Source organism: Oncorhynchus mykiss, unplaced genomic scaffold (assembly GCF_013265735.2).
Source record: "Oncorhynchus mykiss isolate Arlee unplaced genomic scaffold, USDA_OmykA_1.1 un_scaffold_227, whole genome shotgun sequence".
Taxonomy (NCBI): Eukaryota; Metazoa; Chordata; class Actinopteri; order Salmoniformes; family Salmonidae; genus Oncorhynchus; species Oncorhynchus mykiss.
This window is the reverse complement of record NW_023493695.1, coordinates 389154-415390: the sequence shown is the minus strand read 5'-3', so window position 1 is coordinate 415390 and position 26237 is coordinate 389154. Positions and strand designations below refer to the sequence as shown.

The 26237-nt window shown below is 45.6% G+C and overlaps 1 protein-coding gene across 3 annotated transcripts in view; it reads left to right on the top strand.

Annotated features, from left to right (window-relative positions):
• Positions 1-24336, top strand: part of LOC110515822 (cdc42 effector protein 4) — a 35871-nt gene extending 11535 nt beyond the window's left edge. The window contains exons 2-3 of one of the 3 annotated variants that reach the window (XR_005042085.1): positions 21619-22978; positions 23019-24336. Coding sequence is in view for 2 of the 3 variants with exons in the window: in XM_036973269.1 (XP_036829164.1) it covers positions 21807-22922 (1116 nt within the window). In the remaining variant the exon portion in view is untranslated. Of the gene's footprint in view, positions 1-1462; positions 1673-21618 lie in introns of all 3 variants that reach the window. The other 2 variants (XM_036973269.1, XM_036973268.1) reach the window with 2 other exon arrangements.
• Positions 24337-26237: the final 1901 nt, after the last annotated feature.

Below are 26237 nucleotides of genomic sequence, written 5' to 3'. Positions count from 1 at the left end.
ATACTCTGGACATCAGTCTGGCCAACAGAAAGGCCTATATACTCTGGACATCAGTCAGCCAACAGAAAGGCCTATATACTCTGGACATCAGTCAGCCAACAGAAAGGCCTATATACTCTGGACATCAGTCTGGCCAACAGAAAGGCCTATATACTCTGGACATCAGTCAGCCAACAGAAAGGCCTATATACTCTGGACATCAGTCTGGCCAACAGAAAGGCCTATATACTCTAGACATCAGTCAGCCAACAGAAAGGCCTATATACTCTGGACATCAGTCTGGCCAACAGAAAGGCCTATATACTCTGGACATCAGTCAGCCAACAGAAAGGCCTATATACTCTGGACATCAGTCAGCCAACAGAAAGGCCTATATACTCTGGACATCAGTCAGCCAACAGAAAGGCCTATATACTCTGGACATCAGTCAGCCAACAGAAAGGCCTATATACTCTGGACATCAGTCAGCCAACAGAAAGGCCTATATACTCTGGACATCAGTCAGCCAACAGAAAGGCCTGTTTTGTACGTCATGACAATTGATCCTAGACAGACTTCTAAATATAGAACATCTATTTGGCTACCAATGATTCATTGAAAATGAGCTTTTCTTGAAAATGCAACATGCTCCATTTAAAATGACGTCCCCGACTGCAAGTCATTATTGTGCTGCTGTCTGCATGGTCCCACCCTGTTGGTCTGATGGAGAGATAATGGGCTGTTCCTCTTCTAAATGGGACGTTCACCTCTGGTAAGTGGCTGTGTAGCACGACCCAGAGACATACATTAAGAGCGTGGCCAGGTTTGAGAACGGCTGCCATGGTAACGTCTCTATTCTCTAGATGTTGGTGATGTCACAATGCTAGAGTGACAGTTCCCTGCCGTAAACAAACAAAACAGAGCAGCGAATTTCCGATGTTTTTATTGATTAGCATTCGGGATCGTGTGCATCCAAGGCGGTGTTGTGTTGTGGCGTCAAACAAATGACTTATCTGCTTTCACTGGACGTCTTCACAGGTTTAAAACCTGTCGGAAATAAACCGTGCAGCTCTGAAGTGTGGCAGTGGCTACAGAGCCTTTTACCTTGGCTACTGAGGAGGAAGTGGCTCTCAGAATGTTCAGACAGAAACCTCTCTAGATACATGTATAGGACTCTGGCACGGCCCAGCAGCCTGCTAGGAGTTCCGGCACGGCCCAGCAGCCTGCTAGGAGTCCGGCACGGCCCAGCAGCCTGCTAGGAGTCCGGCACGGCCCAGCAGCCTGCTAAGTTACTTGGTGCAGTAAAGACCGACATCTAGCAGAGACCAACTGTCTGGTGAATTACAGGCACTACTGGCAAATCTCTGAATAGTGTAATATAACCCAGGTCACTGATTTCTGGAAACTTCCAATGTCATCAGTAGCTAGAGGAGACTACTGTAAAAGATTGAAGAAGACTATTCTAGTCTGTTCTTATTCCCAGGTCTTATGTCCAACAGTCTGGGGAATGACTGGGATAAGAGGCAGATCTCTGAAGAAACCCAGTCTGGTTAACCCATGCCTGTGTAGAATGAACATCTAGAACAAGCCTGCCTAGCCGCCATAGCCGGTCGCTGTTTCCAGGTCTTGTGGATTGGGCCATATGCGACCCCCCCCCCATGCCCTCAGGTCATCCTGTCATCACTCTATCCAGGTCAGTAGTTTTTATTGGCTCCAGACTGACTGTCCAGACTGACTGAGTGCCACTGCCCAGCTTCAGCCACCTTCTCTGGGGTTGAATGGGCTGCATGGTGGGGGAGGGGGATACCACCTTCTCTGGGGTTGGATGGGCTGCATGGTGAGGGTTGGGGGTTATCACTCTTCTCTAGAATGGAGCTGGGCTGTTAGTAATGTAGAGTTCTGTAATCTGAAGGGTCAGTAAACTCCCTCTAATGGAGCTGTGCTGTTAGTTATGTAGAGTTCTGTAATCTGAAGGGTCAGTAACTCCCTCTAATGGAGCTGGGCTGTTAGTAATGTAGAGTTCTATAATCTGAAGGGTCAGTAAACTCCCTCTAATGAAGCTGGGCTGTTAGTAATGTAGAGTTCTGTAATCTGAAGGGCCAGTAACTTCCTCTAATGGAGCTGGGCTGTTAGTAATGTAGAGATCTGAAGGGTCAGTAACTCCCTCTAATGGAGCTGGGCTGTTAGTAATGTAGAGTTCTGTAATCTAAAGGGTTAGTAAACTCCCTCTAATGGAGCTGGGCTGTTAGTAATGTAGAGTTCTGTAATCAGAAGGGTTAGTAAACTCCTCTAATGAAGCTGGGCTGTTAGTAATGTAGAGTTCTGTAATCTGAAGGGTCAGTAACCTCCCTCTAATGAAGCTGGGCTGTTAGTAATGTAGAGTTCTGTAATCTGATGGGTCAGTAAACTCCCTCTAATGGAGCTGGGCTGTTAGTAATGTAGAGTTCTGTAATCTGATGGGTCAGTAAACTCCCTCTAATGAAGCTGGGCTGTTAGTAATGTAGAGTTCTGTAATCTGAAGGGTCAGTAAACTCCCTCTAATGAAGCTGGGCTGTTAGTCATGTAGAGTTCTGTAATCTGATGGGTCAGTAAACTCCCTCTAATGGAGCTGGGCTGTTAGTAATGTAGAGTTCTGTAATCTGATGGGTCAGTAAACTCCCTCTAATGGAGCTGGGCTGTTAGTAATGTAGAGTTCTGTAATCTGAAGGGTCAGTAAACTCCCTCTAATGGAGCTGGGCTGTTAGTAATGTAGAGTTCTGTAATCTGAAGGGTCAGTAAACTCCCTCTAATGGAGCTGGGCTGTTAGTAATGTAGAGATCTGAAGGGTTAGTAAACTCCCTCTAATGGAGCTGGGCTGTTAGTAATGTAGAGTTCTGTAATCTGAAGAAGTGGATGAGGTATTCAGTAGAGGGTTGTAAAACATAACTCACAGTGTTATTTATGAATGGAGATTAGTGAATGTTTCTCCTCATAACTCAGGTTACAGCTCCCACAGCAACTGTTACTGCTGTCATTTCCTCACAGTGTGTGTGTGTGTGTGTGTGTGTGTGTGTGATGGAATAACTTATTTTAGTAGCTACAGTACAACTCCACAGCATTTGTCTTTCAACTCAATCAAGCCAAGTGTGTTTTGCCTCTAATTAACTCTGATTGAAGTGGAGGAAATCTGTCTGTTTTAGAGGAAGCTGAACGTTAAAGCCTCGTGGAACCCACTCGTTGCCCTTTCTCATGATTAGTGTTCAGGGCTTTCTCTCCCCATAATGTTGGGTCTTAATGAACCAGAAATATACCACAGTCAGTAACCTATATGTAACCTATAAACACCTAACATTTAGAGTGCACGTCCCCAATGGCACTCTGTTTCCTGTATAGTGATGGGCCCTATGGGCTCTGGTCAAAAGAAGTGCACTACATAGGGAATAGGGTGCCCTTTGGGAAGCAGACAAAGTTAACACGGCGTTTCCATGGCGTTCCCAGGGTAAGAATACTGTTGGGAAAACCCTCTGGAATTCCACAATGTCTTCCTGACCAGATGTCACATGATGAGGAAAAGAGGAACATATTTAGGGATGGATTGGTGTGTGTGTGTGTGTGTGTGTGAAGGCTGTTGGTGAGTCACCGTGGGAACTCGGGGGTCACTGCTTGGGAATTGACTTTTCAAACACGTTTACAACGCACACACACACCCACACACACACACATGCTCTTTGACAAAATGCAACATCCATGTCACGTGAGTCAGAACACAGAGAACACAGAGAACACAGAACACAGAGAACACAGAGAAGATAAACAGCTGGGGTGTCTGTACTATAATGGACATTCATAGATTGCAGTGTTCTGTCATCACTGTACTAAAGTATTCATTCTCCCCGATGGGATTTAAATACTTGAATATCACGTAGTCTGTATGTTGCAAACCATATTTCACAATGTTCAGAGAGAGGTAGAGCGAGAGAGATAATGAGAAAGATTGAAAAGGGTGGAGAGAGACATTCAGTCTAAACATTGCCTTCCTCCCACACCCCAACACACTCAGCACGACCCTGACCTTTGACCCAAAAGTGAATTATGGGGCCTGAGCTAGCAGGATGTCATAGAGATGAACCATGCATAACATGCTGTGGGTGCTGTGAAACATCTCAACTGATGATCTGACATTCAACACACACAGTCTTGTACAGCTAGCCACATGTAGAGGGGTCTTGGTCTTTGCAAATTGTGGTTTATAACCCTTTCGCAAAAGCGTATTATAGAATGGCATTTGCTTATGAATGATTCGCCTTCCCTTGCTAGTAGTAGCTAGCCGGCAGCCCAACTAGCTGGCTTTAGCCTGGGTAAAAACATGACAAGCTTGCTAGCGTTTTAAAATCAAATCAAATTGCATTAGTCACATGCGCCGAATACAACAGGTGTAGGTAGACCTTACAGTGAAATGCTGAATACAACAGGTGTAATAGACCTTACAGTGAAATGCTGAATACAACAGGTGTAGTAGACCTTACAGTGAAATGCTGAATACAACAGGTGTAGTAGACCTTACAGTGAAATGCTGAATACAACAGGTAGACCTTACAGTGAAATGCTGAATACAACAGGTGTAATAGACCTTACAGTGAAATGCTGAATACAACCGGTGTAGTAGACCTTACAATGAAATGCTGAATACAACAGGTGTAGTAGACCTTACAGTGAAATGCTGAATACAACAGGTGTAGTAGACCTTACAGTGAAATGCTGAATACAACAGGTGTAGTAGACCTTACAGTGAAATGCTGAATACAACAGGTGTAGTAGACCTTACAGTGAAATGCTGAATACAACAGGTGTAGTAGAACTTACAGTGAAATGCTGAATACAACAGGTGTAGTAGACCTTACAGTGAAATGCCGAATACAACAGGTGTAGTAGACCTTACAGTGAAATGCTGAATACAACAGGTGTAGTAGACCTTACAGTGAAATGCTGAATACAACAGGTGTAGTAGACCTTACAGTGAAATGCTGAATACAACAGGTGTAGGTAGACCTTACAGTGAAATGCTGAATACAACAGGTGTAGTAGACCTTACAGTGAAATGCTGAATACAACAGGTGTAGTAGACCTTACAGTGAAATGCTGAATACAACAGGTGTAGGTAGACCTTACAGTGCAATGCTGAATACAACAGGTAGACCTTACAGTGAAATGCTGAATACAACAGGTGTAGTAGACCTTACAGTGAAATGCTGAATACAACAGGTGTAGGTAGACCTTACAGTGAAATGCTGAATACAACAGGTAGACCTTACAGTGAAATGCTGAATACAACAGGTGTAGTAGGGGGGGCACTGCAAGTAGTCTGGGGAGCCATGTGATTAGATGTTCAAGAGTCTTAAGACTTGGGGGTAGAAGCTGTTTAGACATGGCGCTCCGGTAACGCTTGCTGTGTGGTAGCAGAGAGAACAGTCTATGACTAGGGTGGCTGGAGTCTTTGACAATTTTTAGGGCCTTCCTCTGACACCACCTGGTATAGAGGTCTTGGGTGACAGGAAGCTTGGCCTCGGTGATGTACTGGGCCGTTCGCACTACCCTCCTTGCGGTCGGAAGCCGAGCAGTTGCCATACCAGGCAGTGATGCAACCTGCTCTCAATGGTGCAGCTGTAAGACCTTTTTGAGGATCTGAGGACCCATGCCAAATCTTTTCAGTCTCCTAAGGGGGAATAGGTTTTGTTGTGCCCTCTTCACAACTGTCTTGGTGTGCTTGGACCATGTTAATTTTTTGGTGATGTGGACACCAAGGAACTTGACGCTCTCAACCAGCTCCACTGCAGCCCCGTCGATGAGGTTGATATTTTGGCACCACACGGCCAGGTCTCTGACCTCCTCCTCCTCTGACCTCCGTCTCATCGCTGTTGGTGATCAGGCCTACCACTTGTCTCATCGGCAAATGTAATGATGGTGTTGGAGTCATGCCTGGCCGTGCAGTCATGATTGAACAGGGAGTACATGAAGGGACTGAGCACCTGATGGGCCCCTGTGTTGAGGATCAGCGTGGCAGATGTGTTACCCTTACCACCTGGGGGCAGCCCGTCAGGAAGTCCAGGATCCAGTTGCTGAGGGAGGTGTTTTGTCCCAGGGTCCTTAGCTTATCCAGTTACTGAGGGAGGTGTTTAGTCCCAGGGTCCTTAGCTTATTGATGAGCTTTGTGGGCACTATGGTGTTGAGCACTGAGCTGTAGTCAATGAATAATACTGTGGTGACAACGTCCTCGATGCACTTATTGTTAAAGCCAGTGACTGATGTGGTGTACTCCTCAATGCCATCGGAAGAATCCCAGAACATATTCCAGTCTGTGATAGCAAAACAGTCCTGTAGCTTAGCATCTGCTTCATCTGACCACTTTTTTTTATAGATCTAGTCACTGGTGCTTCCTGCTTTAATTTTTGCTTGTAAGCAGGAATCGGGAGGATAGAATTATGGTCAGATTTGCCAAATGGAGGGCGAGGGAGAGCTGTGTGTGTGAAGTATAGGTGGTCCAGAATTGTTTTCCCTCTGGTTGCACATTTAACAGGTAATATGCTGATAGAAATGAGGTAAAACTGATTTAAGTTTCATTGCATTAAAGTCTCCGGCCACTAGGAGCGCTGCCTCTGGATGAGCGTTTTCTTGTTTACTTATGGAAGAATACAGCTCATTCAGTGCTGTCTTAGTGCCAGCCTCTGACTGTGGTGGTATGTAAACAACTACAAAGAACACAGATGAAAACTCATTCAGTAGGTAGTGTGGTCTACAGCTTATCATGAGAAACTCTACCTCAGGCGAGCAATAGCTCGAGACTTCCTTAGATATCGTGCACCAACTGTTATTTACAAAAATACATAGTCCGCCGCCCCTTGTCTTACCATATGCCGCTGTTCTATCCTGCCGTTACATCGTATAACCAGCCAGCTGTATGTTGACGTTCAGCCACGACTCCGTGAAGCATAAGATGTTGCAGTTTTTGATGTCCAGTTGGTAGTTTAATCTTCCCAATAACTCGTCGATTTTATTGTCCAAAGATTGCATGTTTGCTATCAGAATGGAGCGAAGTGGGTGTTTATCAGATCGCCTGCGACTTCTCAGAAGGCAGCCGGACCTTCGGCACCTCTTTCTCCGCCTCCTCTTCACGCAGATCACGGGGATTGGGGCCTGTTCCTGAGGAAGCAGCATATCCTTCGTGTCGGGCTCGTCAGAGTCGTGAAAGGAAAAAGAAGATTCTGCCAGTCCGCGGTGAATCGCAGTCTAGAAATTATTTTTGGTCATAAGAGACGGTAGTGGCAACATTATGTACAAAATAAGTAAGTACATTTTTTTATTTTTTATATTACCTTTATTTAACTAGGCAAGTCAGTTGAGAACAAATTCTTATTTTCAATGACGGCCTAGGAACAGTGGGTTAACTGCCTGTTCAGGGGCAGAACGACAGATTTGTAACTTGTCAGCTCGGGGATTTGAACTTGCAACCTTTCAGTTACTAGTCCAACGCGCTAACCACTAGGCTACGTTCTTGTTGTTTGGTTTACTGTTTGAACATTCACTGAGATTATATTTGGTTATTAATTCAAAATAGGCTTCTTTGATGAATAGCCTATATACTGTATAGATCAGATCAAGGAACGAAGCAACCACTTCCCCCACGTCTGTGGAAGGCCTGATACGCGTGTCAAAATGTAGTAAGAAAGTCAGTCGAATGGAGCGTATTACAAGGAGCCGCCCCTTTTTTGTGACAAAAAAAAAACAATTTCGTAATCCTCAGACTTGAGTTTGCGTAGAGCTTGTGGTAAACTTAACATCTGGGTCCCCATGTCGGGTGCCATTAAGGCAGCGCGTGCTTGAGGCCTAAAGGGTGGAGTGGAGGGAGAGCGAGAGGAAGGGAGAGTGGGGGCATAGATGGAGATGGAGAGTGTGCTTGAGGCCTGAGAGGAGGAGCAGAGGGAGGGAGGACTTGTGGGAGCAGAGGGAGGGAGGACTTGTGGGAGCAGAGGGAGGGAGGGCTTGTGGGAGCAGAGGGAGGGAGGGCTTTCTTAGTTTCTTTCCAATGGACTACTACATCTTTCATGTACTAGTTGCTTTCCTGTCAGATCATCATCATGCCACCCAGAAGCAGTGTCTCATAAATATACAGCTCTCTTTGTCTGGCTTTGAATTATTCCTGCTTCCATTTTCTTTCCATACAAGCATTCAGTGGAGGACGCTGGGTAACAACAAACATGTTTGGGTATGTATCTGCTGCAGCCCCCTGTGTTTGTGTGTTTTAGACCAGCCTATCAACAGAAATGTCACTTGTCATGGAAACTAAAACATACTTTTATTTACTCACTACAGCTAGACGGATGTTGTTCCATAACATGGCTGGTGTTATTAGATCAAGCTATTTGGCTGCCAACCTATGTGCAGTCGGTGTCATAATGGATTTCTCTGACATCAGGAAACTACTGATATACTTTATATTAGTCAGGATTTGTCACATGCTGGACCAAGAAAAGCGGGTCAATGTGAAGTGGGTATCTTATCTGATGTATTACTTGTGGTGAATAACCAGTGCAGTGTTTCTCAGTCTTTTCCAAACCAGGGACCGGCAAGCTATGGTTTTTCACTGCTCAAAGGACTTCTTGTAAGAAAGAGGACTTCTTGTAAGAAAGAGGACGTCTTGTAAGAAAGAGGACGTCTTGTAAGAAAGAGGACGTCTTGTAAGAAAGAGGACTTCTTGTAAGAAAGAGGACTTCTTGTAAGAAAGAGGGCGTCTTGTAAGAAAGAGGGCGTCTTGTAAGAAAGAGGACGTCTTGTAAGAAAGAGGGCGTCTTGTAAGAAAGAGGGCGTCTTGTAAGAAAGAGGGCGTCTTGTAAGAAAGAGGGCGTCTTGTAAGAAAGAGGGCGTCTTGTAAGAAAGAGGGCGTCTTGTAAGAAAGAGGGCGTCTTGTAAGAAAGAGGGCGTCTTGTAAGAAAGAGGGCGTCTTGTAAGAAAGAGGGCGTCTTGTAAGAAAGAGGGCGTCTTGTAAGAAAGAGGACGTCTTGTAAGAAAGAGGGCGTCTTGCGTCGATCGGGGAGAGGGCGTCTTGCGTCGATCGGGGAGAGGGCGTCTTGCGTCGATCGGGGAGAGGGCGTCTTGCGTCGATCGGGAAGCGGGCGTCTTGCGTCGATCGGGAAGCGGGCGTCTTGCGTCGATCGGGAAGCGGGCGTCTTGCGTCGATCGGGAAGCGAACTTTGTTGATGAATTAGCCGGTACCCTAGTGGTTAGAGCAGTAACCTGAAGGTTGCAAGATCGAATCCCCGAGCCGACAAGGTAAAAATCTGTCATTCTGCCCCTGAACAAGGCAGTTAACCCACTGTTCCTAGGCCATCATTGAAAATAAGAATTAGTTCTTAACTGACTTGCCTAGTTAAATAAAGGTAAAATAAAAAAATAACAGTGGACCTTTTTTGTGGGATACACATAAGGGATTCTAAGTCTTGTGGCATATTTTAGTTCAACTTTCCTTCTGCATGCACAGTGCATTCTTCCATCACATGTACTTCTGGTTATCAAGATCTTGCACACTAATGAGATGCTATTGAGCCCACACTACTACACTGTCTGAGCCAACAACTACATGCTTTCCGGTAGGTTTTGATTACAATACTGGGTGGGGTGAATATATTTTATGACATTATTTTTTTGTTAACTAGTAAATAGTAGCCTATAGCAAACTGTGTTTAAATCATTTCTTACTTGTTAACAATTTCTGCTAGTTAGTTTTTGCTACCATGCAGGTTTTTATCTTGCTTGAGCCTGTTAACTGAGGAGTGTTAACCTGTTACCATACATGTTAGAATTTAAAACATTTATCTTACAAATGAGTTGTTTAATTTAACTGCTTAACAATTTATCTGTACATGGAATTGTGTGGGTTTAAAAAATAAAAATAATCTAATCTTTACAGGAAAATGCCACGGGCGCTATCTGATGTGTGGTGACGTTTCACTGCAGCTAATGTAGAAAGAAAAGCTGTGAACATTTGCAAATACTGTGCCAAATCATATGTGAAGAACACAACAAAGATGCAGAATCATCTGGCCAAGTGCATAAAGTTCCCCCAGGGCTCACAACCTCTGACAAAAGTTCCTCTACTTCTATTCGAGATGAAAATGGTGAATCCGACACCTTATCGATAGCAACAGCTCATGGTCCTCCTGGAATCAGAAGTATATTTGACTCAATGGAAGAACGTAGTCAGAGAAATTATGAATGTCTTGCTCGAGCTGTGTATGCAACTGGTTCACCTCTGATGCTCACAGGCAATGTGTGTTAGAAGAGATTTCTGAATGTTCTTCGCTCAGCATACACCCCTCCAACCAGACATGCTTTATCTAATCATTTGCTGATATCAGAGTTCAAGTGAAGGTCAAGCAAATCATAGAGAAAGCAGACTGTATTGCAATCATTTCTGATGGGTGGTCGAATGTTCGTGGGCAATGAATTAACTACATCATCTCCACCCCTCAGCCAGTATTCTACAAGAGCACAGACGCAACGATCTCTACATTGCAGATGAGCTGAAGGCAGTCATCAATGACCTTGGACCACAGAAGGTATTTGCACTGGGGACTGACAATGCTGTGAACATGAAGGCTGCTTGGTCTAAAGTGGAGGAGTCCTACCCTCACATCACACCCATTGGCTGTGCTGCTCATGCATTGAATCTACTCCTCAAGGAAATCATGACACTGAAAACAATGGATACACTCTACAAGAGAGCCAAGGAAATGGTTAGGTGTGTGAAGGGTCATCAAGTTATATCAGCAATCTACGACACCAAGCAAAGTGAGAAGAATAAGAGCACCACATTGAAGCTGCCCAGCAACACCTGTTGGGGTGGTGTTGTCATTATATTTGACGGTCTCCTGGAGGGGAAGTAGTCTCTCCAAGAAATGGCCGTATCACAGTCTGTCAATATGGACAGCCGCATCAAGAGGATCCTCCTGGATGATGTATTTTGGGAGAGAGTGGTAAATAGCCTGAAACCTATAGCAGTAGCCATTGCACGGATTGAGGGAGACAATGCCATCCTGTCTGATGTTCAGACTCTGCTTGCAGATGTAAGAGAATAAATCTGTACTGCCCTGCCCACTTCACTGTTGCTCCAAGTAGAGGAAACTGCAGTTCTGAAATACATCAAAAAGCCTGAAGACTTCTGCCTGAAGCCCATACACACCGCAGCGTACATGTTGGACCCCAAGTATGCTGCATCCTGTCTGGTGCAGAGATCAACAAGGCCTATGGCGTCATCACTACCGCGTCTCGCCACCTTGATGTGGATGAGGGCAAGGTTCTTGGCAGTCTGGCGAAGTACACTTCCAAGCAAGGGCTTTGGGATGGAGATGCAATATGGCAGTCATGCCAACATGTCAGCCACCTGGAGGAAGGGACTTTGGATCTGAGGCTCTTTCCTGTTGACTACATCATTCTCCAAATCTCACCAACATCAGCCGCCTCAGAGCTCAGCTGGTCCTTGTTTGGGAACACACACACCAAAGCACACAACAGGCTGACCAATACAAGGGTTGAAAAATTGTTGGCCATCCGGGCAATTTTGAGGCATTTTGAGCCTAACAACGAGCGATCCTCAACAAGGTTGGAATGTGACAGTGAAGATGAGGCCTCAGAGTCCGATGTTCAAGAGGTGGACATTGAGGAGGTCCAGGGAGAAGACATGGAAGCCCGAGAGGAAGACAACCAAAGCTTTAGTCTAGAAACTATTATTTCACAGATGTATGTTGAAAACGTTTTTGGGAGATGCATTGGATCCTTCAATGTTCCCTTTCTTTTGTTATTCAGTGAAATCATCCCATGTGAAGAGTTAACTCATTTAATTAAAGTTCAATTCATAAATATATTCAGATTTTTTTGTATTTTTTTATTCTATGGAAGTATTTAATCATTTGATATTATGTCTACTTATAAGGTAAAAGGTTTGTTTGTCTCCATATGATACGGTAAATATATCCAACGCACTTGCATATTTTTCTGTTAATTCCCATGTATTCCTGTTAATTCCCATGTATTCCTGTTAATTCCCATGTATTCCTGTTAATTCCCATGTATTCCCGTTAATTCCCATGTATTCCCGTTATCTCCCACGGAACATTTCCACCTCTGAATATTCCCCAAAATGTGCTACCCTAGGTATAGACCAGGGAGAGGACGTGTGGTGTAGACCAGGGAGAGGACGTGTGGTGTAGACCAGGGAGAGGACGTGTGGTGTAGACCAGGGAGAGGACGTGTGGTGCAGACCAGGGAGAGGACATGTGGTGCAGACCAGGGAGAGGACATGTGGTGCAGACCAGGGAGAGGACATGTGGTGCAGACCAGGGAGAGGACATGTGGTGCAGACCAGGGAGAGGACATGTGGTGCAGACCAGGGAGAGGACATGTGGTGCAGACCAGGGAGAGGACATGTGGTGCAGACCAGGGAGAGGACATGTGGTGCAGACCAGGGAGAGGACATGTGGTGCAGACCAGGGAGAGGACATGTGGTGCAGACCAGGGAGAGGACATGTGGTGCAGACCAGGGAGAGGACATGTGGTGCTGACCAGGGAGAGGACGTGTGGTGTAGACCAGGGAGAGGACGTGTGGTGTAGACCAGGGAGAGGACGTGTGGTGTAGACCAGGGAGAGGACGTGTGGTGTAGACCAGGGAGAGGACGTGTGGTGCTGACCAGGGAGAGGACATGTGGTGCTGACCAGGGAGAGGACATGTGGTGTAGACCAGGGAGAGGACGTGTGGTGTAGACCAGGGAGAGGACGTGTGGTGTAGACCAGGGAGAGGACGTGTGGTGCAGACCAGGGGGAGGACATGTGGTGCAGACCAGGGAGAGGACGTGTTAGCATGCGTGCAAAGCTTTTGATTGAAGGCTGATGCATTTTGCAGCACACGCACGCTTGATGCCTCTGCAGCCCTCAGACATTCACACAGACAGGAAGTAGTGTCGTCCGCTTGCCTTGCAGGGGGGGGGGGGGGGGGGGGGGGGGGTTGGTAACCACGGAGACAGAAGCAGCAAGAGTGTGGTTGCCGTGGAGACAACAGCAGGTGAGGGCATTATAAACAGGAAGTGGATTGAGGCTGTGCCTCGACTGGCAGAGGGGCGGAGCCTCGGAGAGAGAGCGAGAATTAGGTCGACGGCTCTGCTGGGCTGAACACTGCTGCCTGCTACCAGGAAACCTCGGCAGTCAAAATCTGTGGTTTCCCCCCCCCCCCACCACCACCACCCATCCTCAACCGAGACTTTCTAAATGTGTTATGAGAGCAGAGCTAGGAGGAGAGAGATCTGGAAGGAGTGATGAGTGGAGGACACAAAGGAAGAGACAGCTGCGTCATCAGATCAGATACAGGGATTGTCAGTGGAGCAGGTCAGTACATGGGTGATGGGTTGGAGCAGGTCAGTACATGGGTGATGGGTTGACGCAGTGGAGCAGGTCAGTACATGGGTGATGGGTTGAGGCAGTGGAACAGGTCAGTACATGGGTGAATGGTTCAGGCAGTGGAGCAGGTCAGTACATGGGTGATGGGTTGAAGCAGTGGAGCAGGTCAGTACATGGGTGATGGGTTGACGCAGTGGAGCAGGTCAGTACATAGGTGATGTGTTGGGGCAGGTCAGTACATGGGTGATGGGTTGACGTAGTGGAGCAGGTCAGTACATGGGTGATGGGTTGAGGCAGTGGAGCAGGTCAGTACATGGGTGATGGGTTGAGGCAGTGGAGCACGTCAGTACATGGGCGATGGGTTGAGGCAGTGGAGCAGGTCAGTACATGGGTGATGGGTTGACGCAGTGGAGCAGGTCAGTACATAGGTGATGTGTTGGGGCAGGTCAGTACATGGGTGATGGGTTGACGTAGTGGAGCAGGTCAGTACATGGGTGATGGGTTGAGGCAGTGGAGCAGGTCAGTACATGGGTGATGGGTTGAGGCAGTGGAGCACGTCAGTACATGGGCGATGGGTTGAGGCAGTGGAGCAGGTCAGTTCATGGGTGATGGGTTGAGGCAGTGGAGCAGGTCAGTACATGGGCGATGGGTTGAGGCAGTGGAGCAGGTCAGTTCATGGGTGATGGGTTGAGGCAGTATTTATATACTATGTATGTAGGTCTGTGTGTGGTACATATTGATTTGTAGGGACTCTTATTAGGATGAGCTTTCAGCATTGCATGTTGCATCATTTTCATGTGTGACTATGTTTCCTGGTTGACTTTCACATGTTTCACTGAAGCAGCCTGGGGGTGACTAGCAGCGGCCTGGGGGTGACCTATAGCAGCGGCCTGGGGGTGACCTATAGCAGCGGCCTGGGGGTGACCTATAGCAGCGGCCTGGGGTGACCTATAGCAGCAGCCTGGGGTGACTATAGGGGTGAGGTCAGGGCAGTAGAAGAGTCTGGTCTGAACACTGCAGGTCATAACAGTGTTGCAGTAATGTGCGTTGTCAGTTCAGCTGCCTGTCAGGACTCATCTCTCTCTCCTGGAGGAATGCTCTGAGTACACACACACACACACACACACACTCTCCTACTGCATCACCTGCCTTCCCTAGCTGAAGGGCATAGTTATGTTTGTTGATCTGGTCTGTTCACTAAAAGCAGCATGGCCTCTATATCAGCCTGATCTGGTCTGTTCACTATAAGCAGCATGGCCTCTATATCAGCCTGATCTGGTCTGTTCACTATAAGCAGCATGGCCTCTATATCAGCCTGATCTGGTCTGTTCACTATAAGCAGCATGGCCTCTATATCAGCCTGATCTGGTCTGTTCACTATAAGCAGCATGGCCTCTATATCAGCCTGATCTGGTCTGTTCACTATAAGCAGCATGGCCTCTATATCAGCCTGATCTGGTCTGTTCACTATAAGCAGCATGGCCTCTATATCAGCCTGATCTGGTCTGTTCACTATAAGCAGCATGGCTCTATATCAGCCTGATCTGGTCTGTTCACTATAAGCAGCATGGCCTCTATATCAGCCTGATCTGGTCTGTTCACTAAAAGCAGCATGGCTCTATATCAGCCTGATCTGGTCTGTTCACTATAAGCAGAATGGCCTCTATATCAGCCTGATCTGGTCTGTTCACTAAAAGCAGCATGGCTCTATATCAGCCTGATCTGGTCTGTTCACTAAAAGCAGCATGGCTCTATATCAGCCTGATCTGGTCTGTTCACTAAAAGCAGCATGGCCTCTATATCAGCCTGATCTGGTCTGTTCACTAAAAGCAGCATGGCTCTATATCAGCCTGATCTGGTCTGTTCACTATAAGCAGCATGGCTCTATATCAGCCTGATCTGGTCTGTTCACTAAAAGCAGCATGGTCTCTATATCAGCCTGATCTGGTCTGTTCACTATAAGCAGCATGGCTCTATATCAGCCTGATCTGGTCTGTTCACTAAAAGCAGCATGGCTCTATATCAGCCTGATCTGGTCTGTTCACTATAAGCAGCATGGCCTCTATATCAGCCTGATCTGGTCTGTTCACTAAAAGCAGCATGGCTCTATATCAGCCTGATCTGGTCTGTTCACTAAAAGCAGCATGGCTCTATATCAGCCTGATCTGGTCTGTTCACTAAAAGCAGCATGGCCTCTATATCAGCCTGATCTGGTCTGTTCACTAAAAGCAGCATGGCTCTATATCAGCCTGATCTGGTCTGTTCACTAAAAGCAGCATGGCCTCTATCAGCCTGATCTGGTCTGTTCACTATAAGCAGCATGGCCTCTATATCAGCCTGATCTGGTCTGTTCACTATAAGCAGCATGGCCTCTATATCAGCCTGATCTGGTCTGTTCACTATAAGCAGCATGGCCTCTATATCAGCCTGATCTGGTCTGTTCACTATAAGCAGCATGGCCTCTATATCAGCCTGATCTGGTCTGTTCACTAAAAGCAGCATGGCTCTATATCAGCCTGATCTGGTCTGTTCACTAAAAGCAGCATGGCTCTATATCAGCCTGATCTGGTCTGTTCACTATAAGCAGCATGGCTCTATATCAGCCTGATCTGGTCTGTTCACTATAAGCAGCATGGCTCTATATCAGCCTGATCTGGTCTGTTCACTATAAGCAGCATGGCTCTATATCAGCCTGATCTGGTCTGTTCACTATAAGCAGCATGGCCTCTATATCAGCCTGATCTGGTCTGTTCACTATAAGCAGCATGGCCTCTATATCAGCCTGATCTGGTCTGTTCACTATAAGCAGCATGGCCTCTATATCAGCCTGATCTGGTCTGTTCACTAAAAGCAGCATGGCTCTATATCAGCCTGATCTGGTCTGTTCACTAAAAGCAGCATGGCTCTATATCAGCCTGATCTGGTCCGTTCACTATAAGCAGCATGGCCTCTATATCAGCCTGATCTGGTCTGTTCACTATAAGCAGCATGGCCTCTATCAGCCTGATCTGGTCTGTTCCCTATAAGCAGCATGGCTTCTATATCAGCCTCATCTGGTCTGTTCCCTCTGGTCAAGGCTGTTTCTCACTGGTTACATCACTATAGTGTCAAAAAAGATGACAAGACCCGCAAATGCCTTGTTCATCTTGCCCGGGCAGAGACTGAAGTGGGAGCTTGTTTTTCCCAGTTATTTTTACATTTTGATCACTCCTACATGAATAATCATTCTTTTTTTCCCTTTTTTTTAAAAAGCATTGTATCCCAGTGGATGGTCGGTCTGTGGCCATGACTGTCTGTGAGTGGTTGCATTTCTCCACCCTTATCCCTTGACTGTTTACAGGAACAATGGTGAGGTGTTTGCTCTGTCCCTGTACTACAGATTGCCCTTTAACCTTTGTAGCCTTCTGCCTGGTGTGTTTAACTAAAGTATGGTATCTTTATAGCTATTTTTTTAGTTGTATATTTTTTTCTTCTAGTTGAGTATATTATTTATATTGCTTTGTCTTGTCGTGTGTGTGTAAAACTTAACAAACAGAGTTTAAAATTTAAAAAAAAAAGATGACAAGGACAGTTTCCTGTTTTAAAGTAAAAGTAGGGATGTTTTGTTTCCCCCTCTGGCCGAGGCTATGTTTCACTGTTTACACTACATTATGCTACTGTTGTGTCTACAACGATGACGAGGACATTTTCAAAGTCAAAATAGAACATTGATCTTCTTCCACCATTAAGTACTATTAGAAGACCGTTGGCAACAGTTTGGCTCTTTCTCTCTGGGTTCATATGACTGGTCTGGGGTTTAACAGTTTGGCTCTTTCTCTCTGGGTTCATATGACTGGTCTGGGGTTTAACAGTTTGGCTCTTTCTCTCTGGGTTCATATGACTGGTCTGGGGTTTAACAGTTTGGCTCTTTCTCTCTGGGTTCATATATGACTGGTCTGGGGTTTAACAGTTTGGCTCTTTCTCTCTGGGTTCATATATGACTGGTCTGGGGTTTAACAGTTTGGCTCTTTCTCTCTGGGTTCATATATGACTGGTCTGGGGTTTAACAGTTTGGCTCTTTCTCTCTGGGTTCATATAGGCCTGGTCTGGGGTTTAACAGTTTGGCTCTTTCTCTCTGGGTTCATATAGGACTGGTCTGGGGTTTAACAGTTTGGCTCTTTCTCTCTGGGTTCATATAGGCCTGGTCTGGGGTTTAACAGTTTGGCTCTTTCTCTCTGGGTTCATATAGGACTGGTCTGGGGTTTAACAGTTTGGCTCTTTCTCTCTGGGTTCATATAGGCCTGGTCTGGGGTTTAACAGTTTGGCTCTTTCTCTCTGGGTTCATATAGGACTGTGTGTGATGTATGGTACAACATGCTGTTTGTCGTGTACTGTACGTTGTTATGGTTTACGACAGTGTGCTGCTTACGGATCAATGGCTTGTCAGAATGAGTGGCACATGTCATTAAATGGCAGAGTGATGTACAATGTGAAACTGTGCAGATGTGCGTTCTTTGACAGCTAAGCTAGATATAACACTGTGGTCTGGGGTTTAACAGTTTGGCTCTTTCTGTGTGTTCACATAGGCCTGGTCTGGGGTTTAACAGTTTGGCTTTTCTAGTCCAGTCTCCTGATGCATCCCAAACACCCCTCTATAATGTAGCAGTGGTACAGTCCTGTCCCCTGCTGCACCACCAGGTGCCAGAGAGAAATCCCTCCATGTCAGTCAGACAGACAGGAACACAGAGACAGTTCAATCAGTAATACGGCGGCAGGGTAGCCTAGTGGTTAGAGCGTAGGGCTAGTAACCGTAAGGTTGCAAGTTCGAATCCCCGAGCTGTCGTTCTGCCACTGAACAAGGCAGTTAACCCACTGTTCCTAGGCCGTCATTGAAATAATTTGTTCTTAACTGACTTGCCTAGTTAAATAAAGGTACAATAAAAAATATACAGTAATATTGTTAATCAGTAATACAGTAAAATTGTTCAATCAGTAATACAGTAAAATTGTTGTCTAGGGTTTAACAGTTTGTTCATATAGTACTGTGGTCTGTACTGTGGTCTGGGGTTTAACAGTTTGGCCCTTTCTGTGTTCATATAGTACTGTGGTCTGGGGTTTAACAGTTTGGCCCTTTCTGTGTTCATATAGTACTGTGGTCTAGGGTTTAACAGTTTGGCCCTTTCTGTGTTCATATAGTACTGTGGTCTGGGGTTTAACAGTTTGGCCCTTTCTGTGTTCATATAGTACTGTGGTCTGGGGTTTAACAGTTTGGCCCTTTCTGTGTTCATATAGTACTGTGGTCTGGGGTTTAACAGTTTGGCCCTTTCTGTGTTCATATAGTACTGTGGTCTGTACTGTGGTCTAGGGTTTAACAGTTTGGCCCTTTCTGTGTTCATATAGTACTGTGGTCTGGGGTTTAACAGTCTGTGTTCATATAGTACTGTGGTCTGGGATTTAACAGTTTGGCCCTTTCTGTGTTCATATAGTACTGTGGTCTGGGGTTTAACAGTTTGGCCCTTTCTGTGTTCATATAGTACTGTGGTCTGGGGTTTAACAGTTTGGCCCTTTCTGTGTTCATATAGTACTGTGGTCTAGGGTTTAACAGTTTGGCCCCTTCTGTGTTCATATAGTACTGTGGTATGGGGTTTAACAGTTTGGCCCTTTCTGTGTTCATATAGTACTGTGGTCTAGGGTTTAACAGTTTGGCCCCTTCTGTGTTCATATAGTACTGTGGTCTGGGGTTTAACAGTTTGGCCCCTTCTGTGTTCATATAGTACTGTGGTCTAGGGGTTTAACAGTTTGGCCCCTTCTGTGTTCCTATAGTACTGTGGTCTAGGGTTTAACAGTTTGGCCCTTTCTGTGTTCATATAGTACTGTGGTCTGGGGTTTAACAGTTTGGTCCTTTCTGTGTTCATATAGTACTGTGGTCTAGGGTTTAACAGTTTGGCCCTTTCTGTGTTCATATAGTACTGTGGTCTGGGGTTTAACAGTTTGGTCCTTTCTGTGTTCATATAGTACTGTGGTCTGGGGTTTTGAACCTCAATTTCAATGCATGGTGACAGTATACTCCCCTACAGTTCAACGTCATTTTCAATGCACTTAAAAAAAAAAACATGGATGTGCCCCAAATATACCCTATACTAGTACACTTCTTTTGTGCAGAGCCCAATGGGCCCTGGTCTAAAGTAGTGCACTATGTAGGGAATAGGGTGCCATAGTGCACTACTTTAAGTTAGTAGCCTAAACTATCCTCCCGGATGGGTTCTGTTCCACTGCAGCACGGCTATCAGGATTACTGATTGAACTGTCTTTGTTTGTGTTCCTGTCTGTCTGACTGTCTGACTCTCTGGCATCAGGATACTGGACTGTACCACTGGTCCATTATAAAGGGGTGTTTGGGATGCATCAGGAGACAGGACTGTACCACTGGTCCATTATAAAGGGGTGTTTGGGATGCATCAGGAGACTGGACTGTACCACTGGTCCATTATAAAGGGGTGTTTGGGATGCATCAGGAGACTGGACTGTACCACTGGTCCATTATAAAGGGGTGTTTGGCATCCATCACGAGACTGGACTGTACCACTGGTCCTTTATAAAGGGGTGTTTGGCATGCATCAGGAGACTGTACTAGAGGTTAACCAATTGTGATTTTTCAACACCGATACCGATTGGAGGACCAAAAAACACCGATATTGATTTTAATTGGACGATTTTTATATATTTTTTTATATATTTGTAATAATGAAAATTACTGAATGAACAATGAACCTTTTTATTTGAACTTAATATAATACATCAGTAAAATCAATTTAGTCTCAAATAAATAATGAATCATGTTAAATTTGGTTTAAATAATGCAAAAACAAAGTGTTGGAGAAGAAAGTAAAAGTGCAATATGTGCCATGTAAGAAAGCTAACGTTTAAGTTCCTTGCTCAGAACATGAGAACATATGAAAGTTGGTGGTTCAATATTCCCAGTTCTTCAATATTTCCAGTTAAGAAGTTTTAGGTTGTAGTTATTATAGGACTATTTCTCTCTATACCATTTGTATTTCATATACCGTTGACTATTGGATGTTCTTATAGGCACTTTAGTATTGCCAGCCTAATCTCGGGAGTTGACAGGCTTGAAGTCATAAATAGCGCTGTGCATCCCAGCATTGCTAAGAGCTGCTGGCAAACACAAAGTGTTTGAATGAATGCTTACGAGTCTGCGGCTTCCTACCACCGCTCAGTCAGACGACTCTATCAAATCATAGACTTAATGATAATATAATTAATAACTTAATTATAATAAACACAGAAATATGAGCCATAGTTTCCTGAATTTGACCATATTCATTCATTTCGAAAACAAAATGTTTATTCTTCCAGTGAAATACGGAACCTTTCTGTATTTTATCGAACAGGTGGCAACCAAATTAGTTCAGTTTGTAACGAGCAAGGCAGTCCAAACTGTTGCATATACCCTGACTCTGCCTGTACTGAACGCAAGAGAAGTTCCCTTGTTATTATTGCCTGCTAACATGAATTTATTTTATCTAAATATGCAGGTTTTAAAAAATATACTTCTGTGTATTGATTTTAAGAAATATTGATGTTTATAGTGAGGTACATTTGTGCAAAGATTGTTTTTTCGGCAATGCGCTTTTGTTAAATTATCACCCATTTAGCGAAGTTGAAGTAGACTGATTCGATTATAAATTAACAGGCACCGCACTGATTATATGCAACACAGGACAAGCTAGTTAAACTAGTGATATCATCAACTATGTGTAGTTAACTAGTGATTATGTTAAGATTGTTTTTTTATAAGATCTGTTTAATGCTAGCTAGCAACTTACCATGGCTCCTTGCAGCCACAAGGTCCTTTTGACTCTACACTCACGTAACAGGTGATCAGCCTGCCACACAGTTTCCTCGTGGATTGCAATGTAATCGGTGTCCAAAAACGCTGATTAACGATTGTTATGAAAACTTAAAATCGTCCCTAATTAATCGGCCGACTTCTAGACTGTACCACTGGTCAATTATAGAGGGGTGTTTGGGATGCATCAGGAGACTGGACTGGACTGGACCACTGGTCCATTATAAAGTGGTGTCAGATCAGAGTTTGTTTTTATCAAAAACACGTTGTTATCCACTCTTGTTTCAGAGCAATGATACGATGACATGGTATGAAACAATGTCTTGTCATGATCATATATCTAATGTTGTTTTCCCCTCCTTTCTTTTCAGATTGAGCCACCCTGGAACTGAAGACATGTGTTATTGTTTCTGGGGACTGCAATGAGTGTGACACGGATCTACCTTGAAGACTTCCCAAAGAGAGAGATCTGTCCTTCTGGGCTACTGACTGACTGACTGACTGTGCGTCTGTGTGACAGACTCTGAGTATCTGAGGTGTGTGACCTCCACCAGCAACCATGCCCATCCTAAAGCAGCTGGTATCTGGTTCGTCCCAGACCAAACAGCGCCGCTCCCGGATGGACCTGACCCGGGAGATGATCAGCGCTCCCCTGGGGGACTTCCGCCACACCATGCACGTGGGTCGCAGCGGGGACGCCTTCGGGGACACCTCTTTCCTCTCCACCCACTCCGGGGAGGCCCCCCACCAGGCCGAACCCCAGGCCCAGGCCCATCCCCACTCCCCCCGCCCGGGGCTTTTATCCAGAACCTTCCGCAGCAGCAAACGCTCCCAGTCCGTCACCAGAGTGGACCAGAGAGACTGCTCGCTAGCGCCACCAGGTGGCTCGCCCACCTTCGTAAAGAACGCCATGTCTCTCCCCTTCCTCAATGATGAAAACGGTGACCATGTTGATGGAGGACACAGGGTGCCGAAGAGCCTCTCGTCCAGCCCACTGAAACAACTGAATGAGCAGGATGGAGGTGGAGGTACCAGGCCGTCTAATGGGGCCGCTGCTGGGGCCCGATCTCTAGAGCTGGATGAGAGGAGCTTTGGGGAGCTGACTGACCTGCCAAGCCCCAGCCGCGGGTACTACGGAGGGGGGATGAAGCACGCGGTGTCGGTCATGTCGTTCCACATCGACCTGGGGCCCTCCATGTTGGGGGACATCCTGGGGGTGATGGAGAAGGAGGATGATGATCTGGGATACGAGGAGGGGAAGAGCAGTGAGGGACGGGCCTCTCCTACACTACTCCTGGGGAGGGAGGTGGGAGGAGAGGAGGAGGGAGAAGAAGAGGAACCGGAAGCTGAGCTACTGCAGCTGCAGGAGGAGGCGGTCCCTGTACCTGTGAGTCCAACCAGCTCTGTAGAACCTGAGGTGGGAGAGGACGAGGGTGCACCCTACACCCCAGAGTACACCCCAGAGCCCCGCCCTAAACACCTGCAGCACCGATTAGATACCTGTTCTGTGTCCAGCTCCACCTCTGGCTCCGCCCACGTGGAGCAGGAGAAACCAGCCGGACAGCTCCACGGGGGAGATACGAACAGCGCCACTTTCAGCGCACCACCTGAGGAAGAGGAGCTGGGAAAGTTTTCTTCCTTCTTGGAGGACGAGGATGATGAGATCCGTGTATGAAACGAGACGTACAAGCTCAAACCATATATGGAGCGGATGAGTGTGGATTAATACAGATGGATAGATTCTATACTGAGTGGATATGGATGAGTACAGATGGATAGATTCTATACTGAGTGGATATGGATGAGTACAGATGGATAGATTCTATACTGAGTGGATATGGATGAGTACAGATGGATATGGATGAGTACAGATGGATTGACTCTATACTGAATGGATATGGATGAGTACAGATGGATAGATTCAGTACTGTATAAAGTCAACTCTATAAAGCCCCACATCACAACAGAGACGTATAGACTGGATGGCTTACATGGGGCTGTGGACGACGTGTTGAGTTGATACAGGAATGAATGAATTACTACTGTGGATGAAACTACTCTATAAAGGCCCATATTATGACAGAGATGTACAGTCTATACTGGGTGGATATGGATCACAGTGCAGTAGCAGTACCTCCTCTGGTAGTGTGGATGATGTGTTGATACAACAACAAACTAATATTGTGGATGAAACTGTACTCTGTCTAGTCTGGATAGAAGGGTTGTAGTACAGCACCTCCTCTGTCTAGTCTGGATAGAAGGGTTGTAGTACAGCACCTCCTCTGTCTAGTCTGGATAGAAGGGTTGTAGTACAGCAGCACCTCTGTCTAGTCTGGATAGAATGGTTGTAGTACAGCACCTCCTCTGTCTAGTCTGGATAGAAGGGTTGTAGTACAGCACCTCCTCTGTCTAGTCTGGATAGAAGGGTTGAATTAAACAGAAGAAGAAACTGCTCCCTCTGTCCTTCCTGTGAGAATACAAACATCTGGACTTAGTCCTGTGGACTGGGATCTGTAGACATGGGATCTGTAGACATGGGATCTGTAGACATGGGATCTGTAGACATGGGATCTGTAGACGTGGGATCTGTGGACTGGGATCAGGGAGAAAGGGGAAGACAGTCTGTAGGACACTGGCTCCTTCTGGATGAATAGAAACTCCATCTGTTACATACAGAACAGCTTGCTAACTTCTCCCTCACACACACACCGCATTACAGCTACTCTCTGTCTGTCTGTACACTGAGAGAACTCACATGGAAGAGCAGTCCAAGTGTGTGAACTCGTGAATTTAGGAGAGACCCTTAAGAAAAGAACATGTTGATAAACATGACTTTATTAAGCCTCTGTCCAGTGCTATTCATTCCCTTTACTTGTGTCATAATAATAATAAGGGCTTTTCTTCCTTGATAATCTGTGCCATTTCATATGATGTAGCTCCTCTCTTGTTCTGTGCTCCTCTCTGCCTGGTAAGTGGAACTGTGTTGGTGTAATCAAGTAGTCTGGCCGGAACAGAGAGCTACTGTTACCGCGGTGATGGGGACCTGGCTGCCTGTCTGTCACAATAAAAGGCTTGTGTTGTGTGTATCACTCCACCAGCTGTGATGAGGCTTTTTCCATGCTAGAGCCTGGTAGAGAATCTTTACTAGAGCCTGCTACCTATAACATCGTGACTAGACCCTTCTAGCTATAACATTGTGCCAAGAGCCTGCTAGCTGTAGCATTGTGACTAGAGCCTGCTAGCTACAATATTGTGCCTAGAGCCTGCTAGCTACAACATTGTGACTAGAGCCTGCTAGCTACAACATTGTGACTAGAGCCTGCTAGCTACAACATTGTGACTAGAGCCTGCTAGCTACAACATTGTGACTAGAGCCTGCTAGCTACAACATTGTGACTAGAGCCTGCTAGCTACAACATTGTGACTAGAGCCTGCTAGATACAATATTGTGACTAGAGCCTGCTAGCTACAACATTGTGACTAGAGCCTGCTAGCTACAATATTGTGCCTAGAGCCTGCTAGCTACAATATTGTGACTAGAGCCTGCTAGCTACAACATTGTGACTAGAGCCTGCTAGCTACAACATTGTGACTAGAGCCTGCTAGCTACAACATTGTGACTAGAGCCTGCTAGCTACAATATTGTGACTAGAGCCTGCTAGCTACACTACTGTTCAAAAGATTGTGGTCACTTAGAAATGTCCTTGTTTTCCATGAAAACATACCTGAATTGAGTTGCAAAATTAATAGGAAATATAGTTATAAATAATGATTTTAATTGAAAAAATAGTGTCCTTCAAACTTTGCTTTCGTCAAAGAATCCTCCATTTGCAGCAATTTCAGCCTTGCAGACCTTTGGCATTCTAGTTGTCAATTTGTTGAGGTAACCCCATGCTTCCTGAAGCACCTCCCACAAATTGGATTGGCTTGATGGACACTTCTTACGTACTGTACGGTCAAGCTGCTCCCAGAACAGCTCAATAGGGTAAAGATCTGGTGACTGTGCTGGCCATTCCATTATAGATAGAATACCAGCTGACTGCTTCTTCCCTAAATAGTTCTTGCATAGTTTGGAGCTGTGCTATGGGTCATTGTCCTGTTGTAGGAGGAACTTGACTCCAATTAAGTGCTGTATGACATGGCGTTGCAAAATCATTAGCCTTCCTTCTTCAAGATCCCTTTTACCCTGTACAAATCTCCCACTTTACCACCACCAAAACACCGCCGAACATCACATTGCCTCCACCATGCTTGACAGATGGCGTCAAGCACTCCTCCAGCATCTTTCATTTTTTTCTGCGTTTCATGAATGTTCTTTGTGATCCGAACACCTCAAACTCAGATTAGTCTGTCCATAACACTTTTTTCAAATCTTCCTCTGTCCAGTGTCTGTTATTTTCCCAATCTTAATATTTTATTTTTATTGGCCAGTTTGAGAGATGGCTTTTTCTTTGCAACTCTGCCTAGAAGGCCAGCATCCCGGAGTCGCCTCTTCACTGTTGATGTTGAGACTGGTGTTTTGCGGGTACTATTTAATGAAGCTGCCAGTCGAGGACGTGTGAGGCATCTGTTTCTCAGACTAGACACTCTAATGTACTTGTCCCCTTGCTCAGTTGTGCACCGGGGCCTCCCACTCCTATTCTGGTTAGCGCCAGTTTGCACTGTTCTGTGAAGGGAGTAGTACACAGCGTTGTACGAGATCTTCAGTTTCTTGGCAATTTCTCGCATGGCCTTCATGGAGAGCCATGCTTCATTTCTCAGAACAAGAATAGACTGTCGAGTTTCAGAAGAAAGTCCTTTGTTTCTGGCCATTTTGAGCCTGTAATCGAACCCACAAGTGCAGATGCTCCAGATACTCAACTAGCCTAGAAGGCCAGTTTATTGCTTCTTTAAATCAGGACAACAGTTTTCAGCTGTGCTAACATAATTGCAAAAGGCTTTTCTAATGATCAATTAGACTTTTTAAAATTATAAACCTGAATTAGTTAAC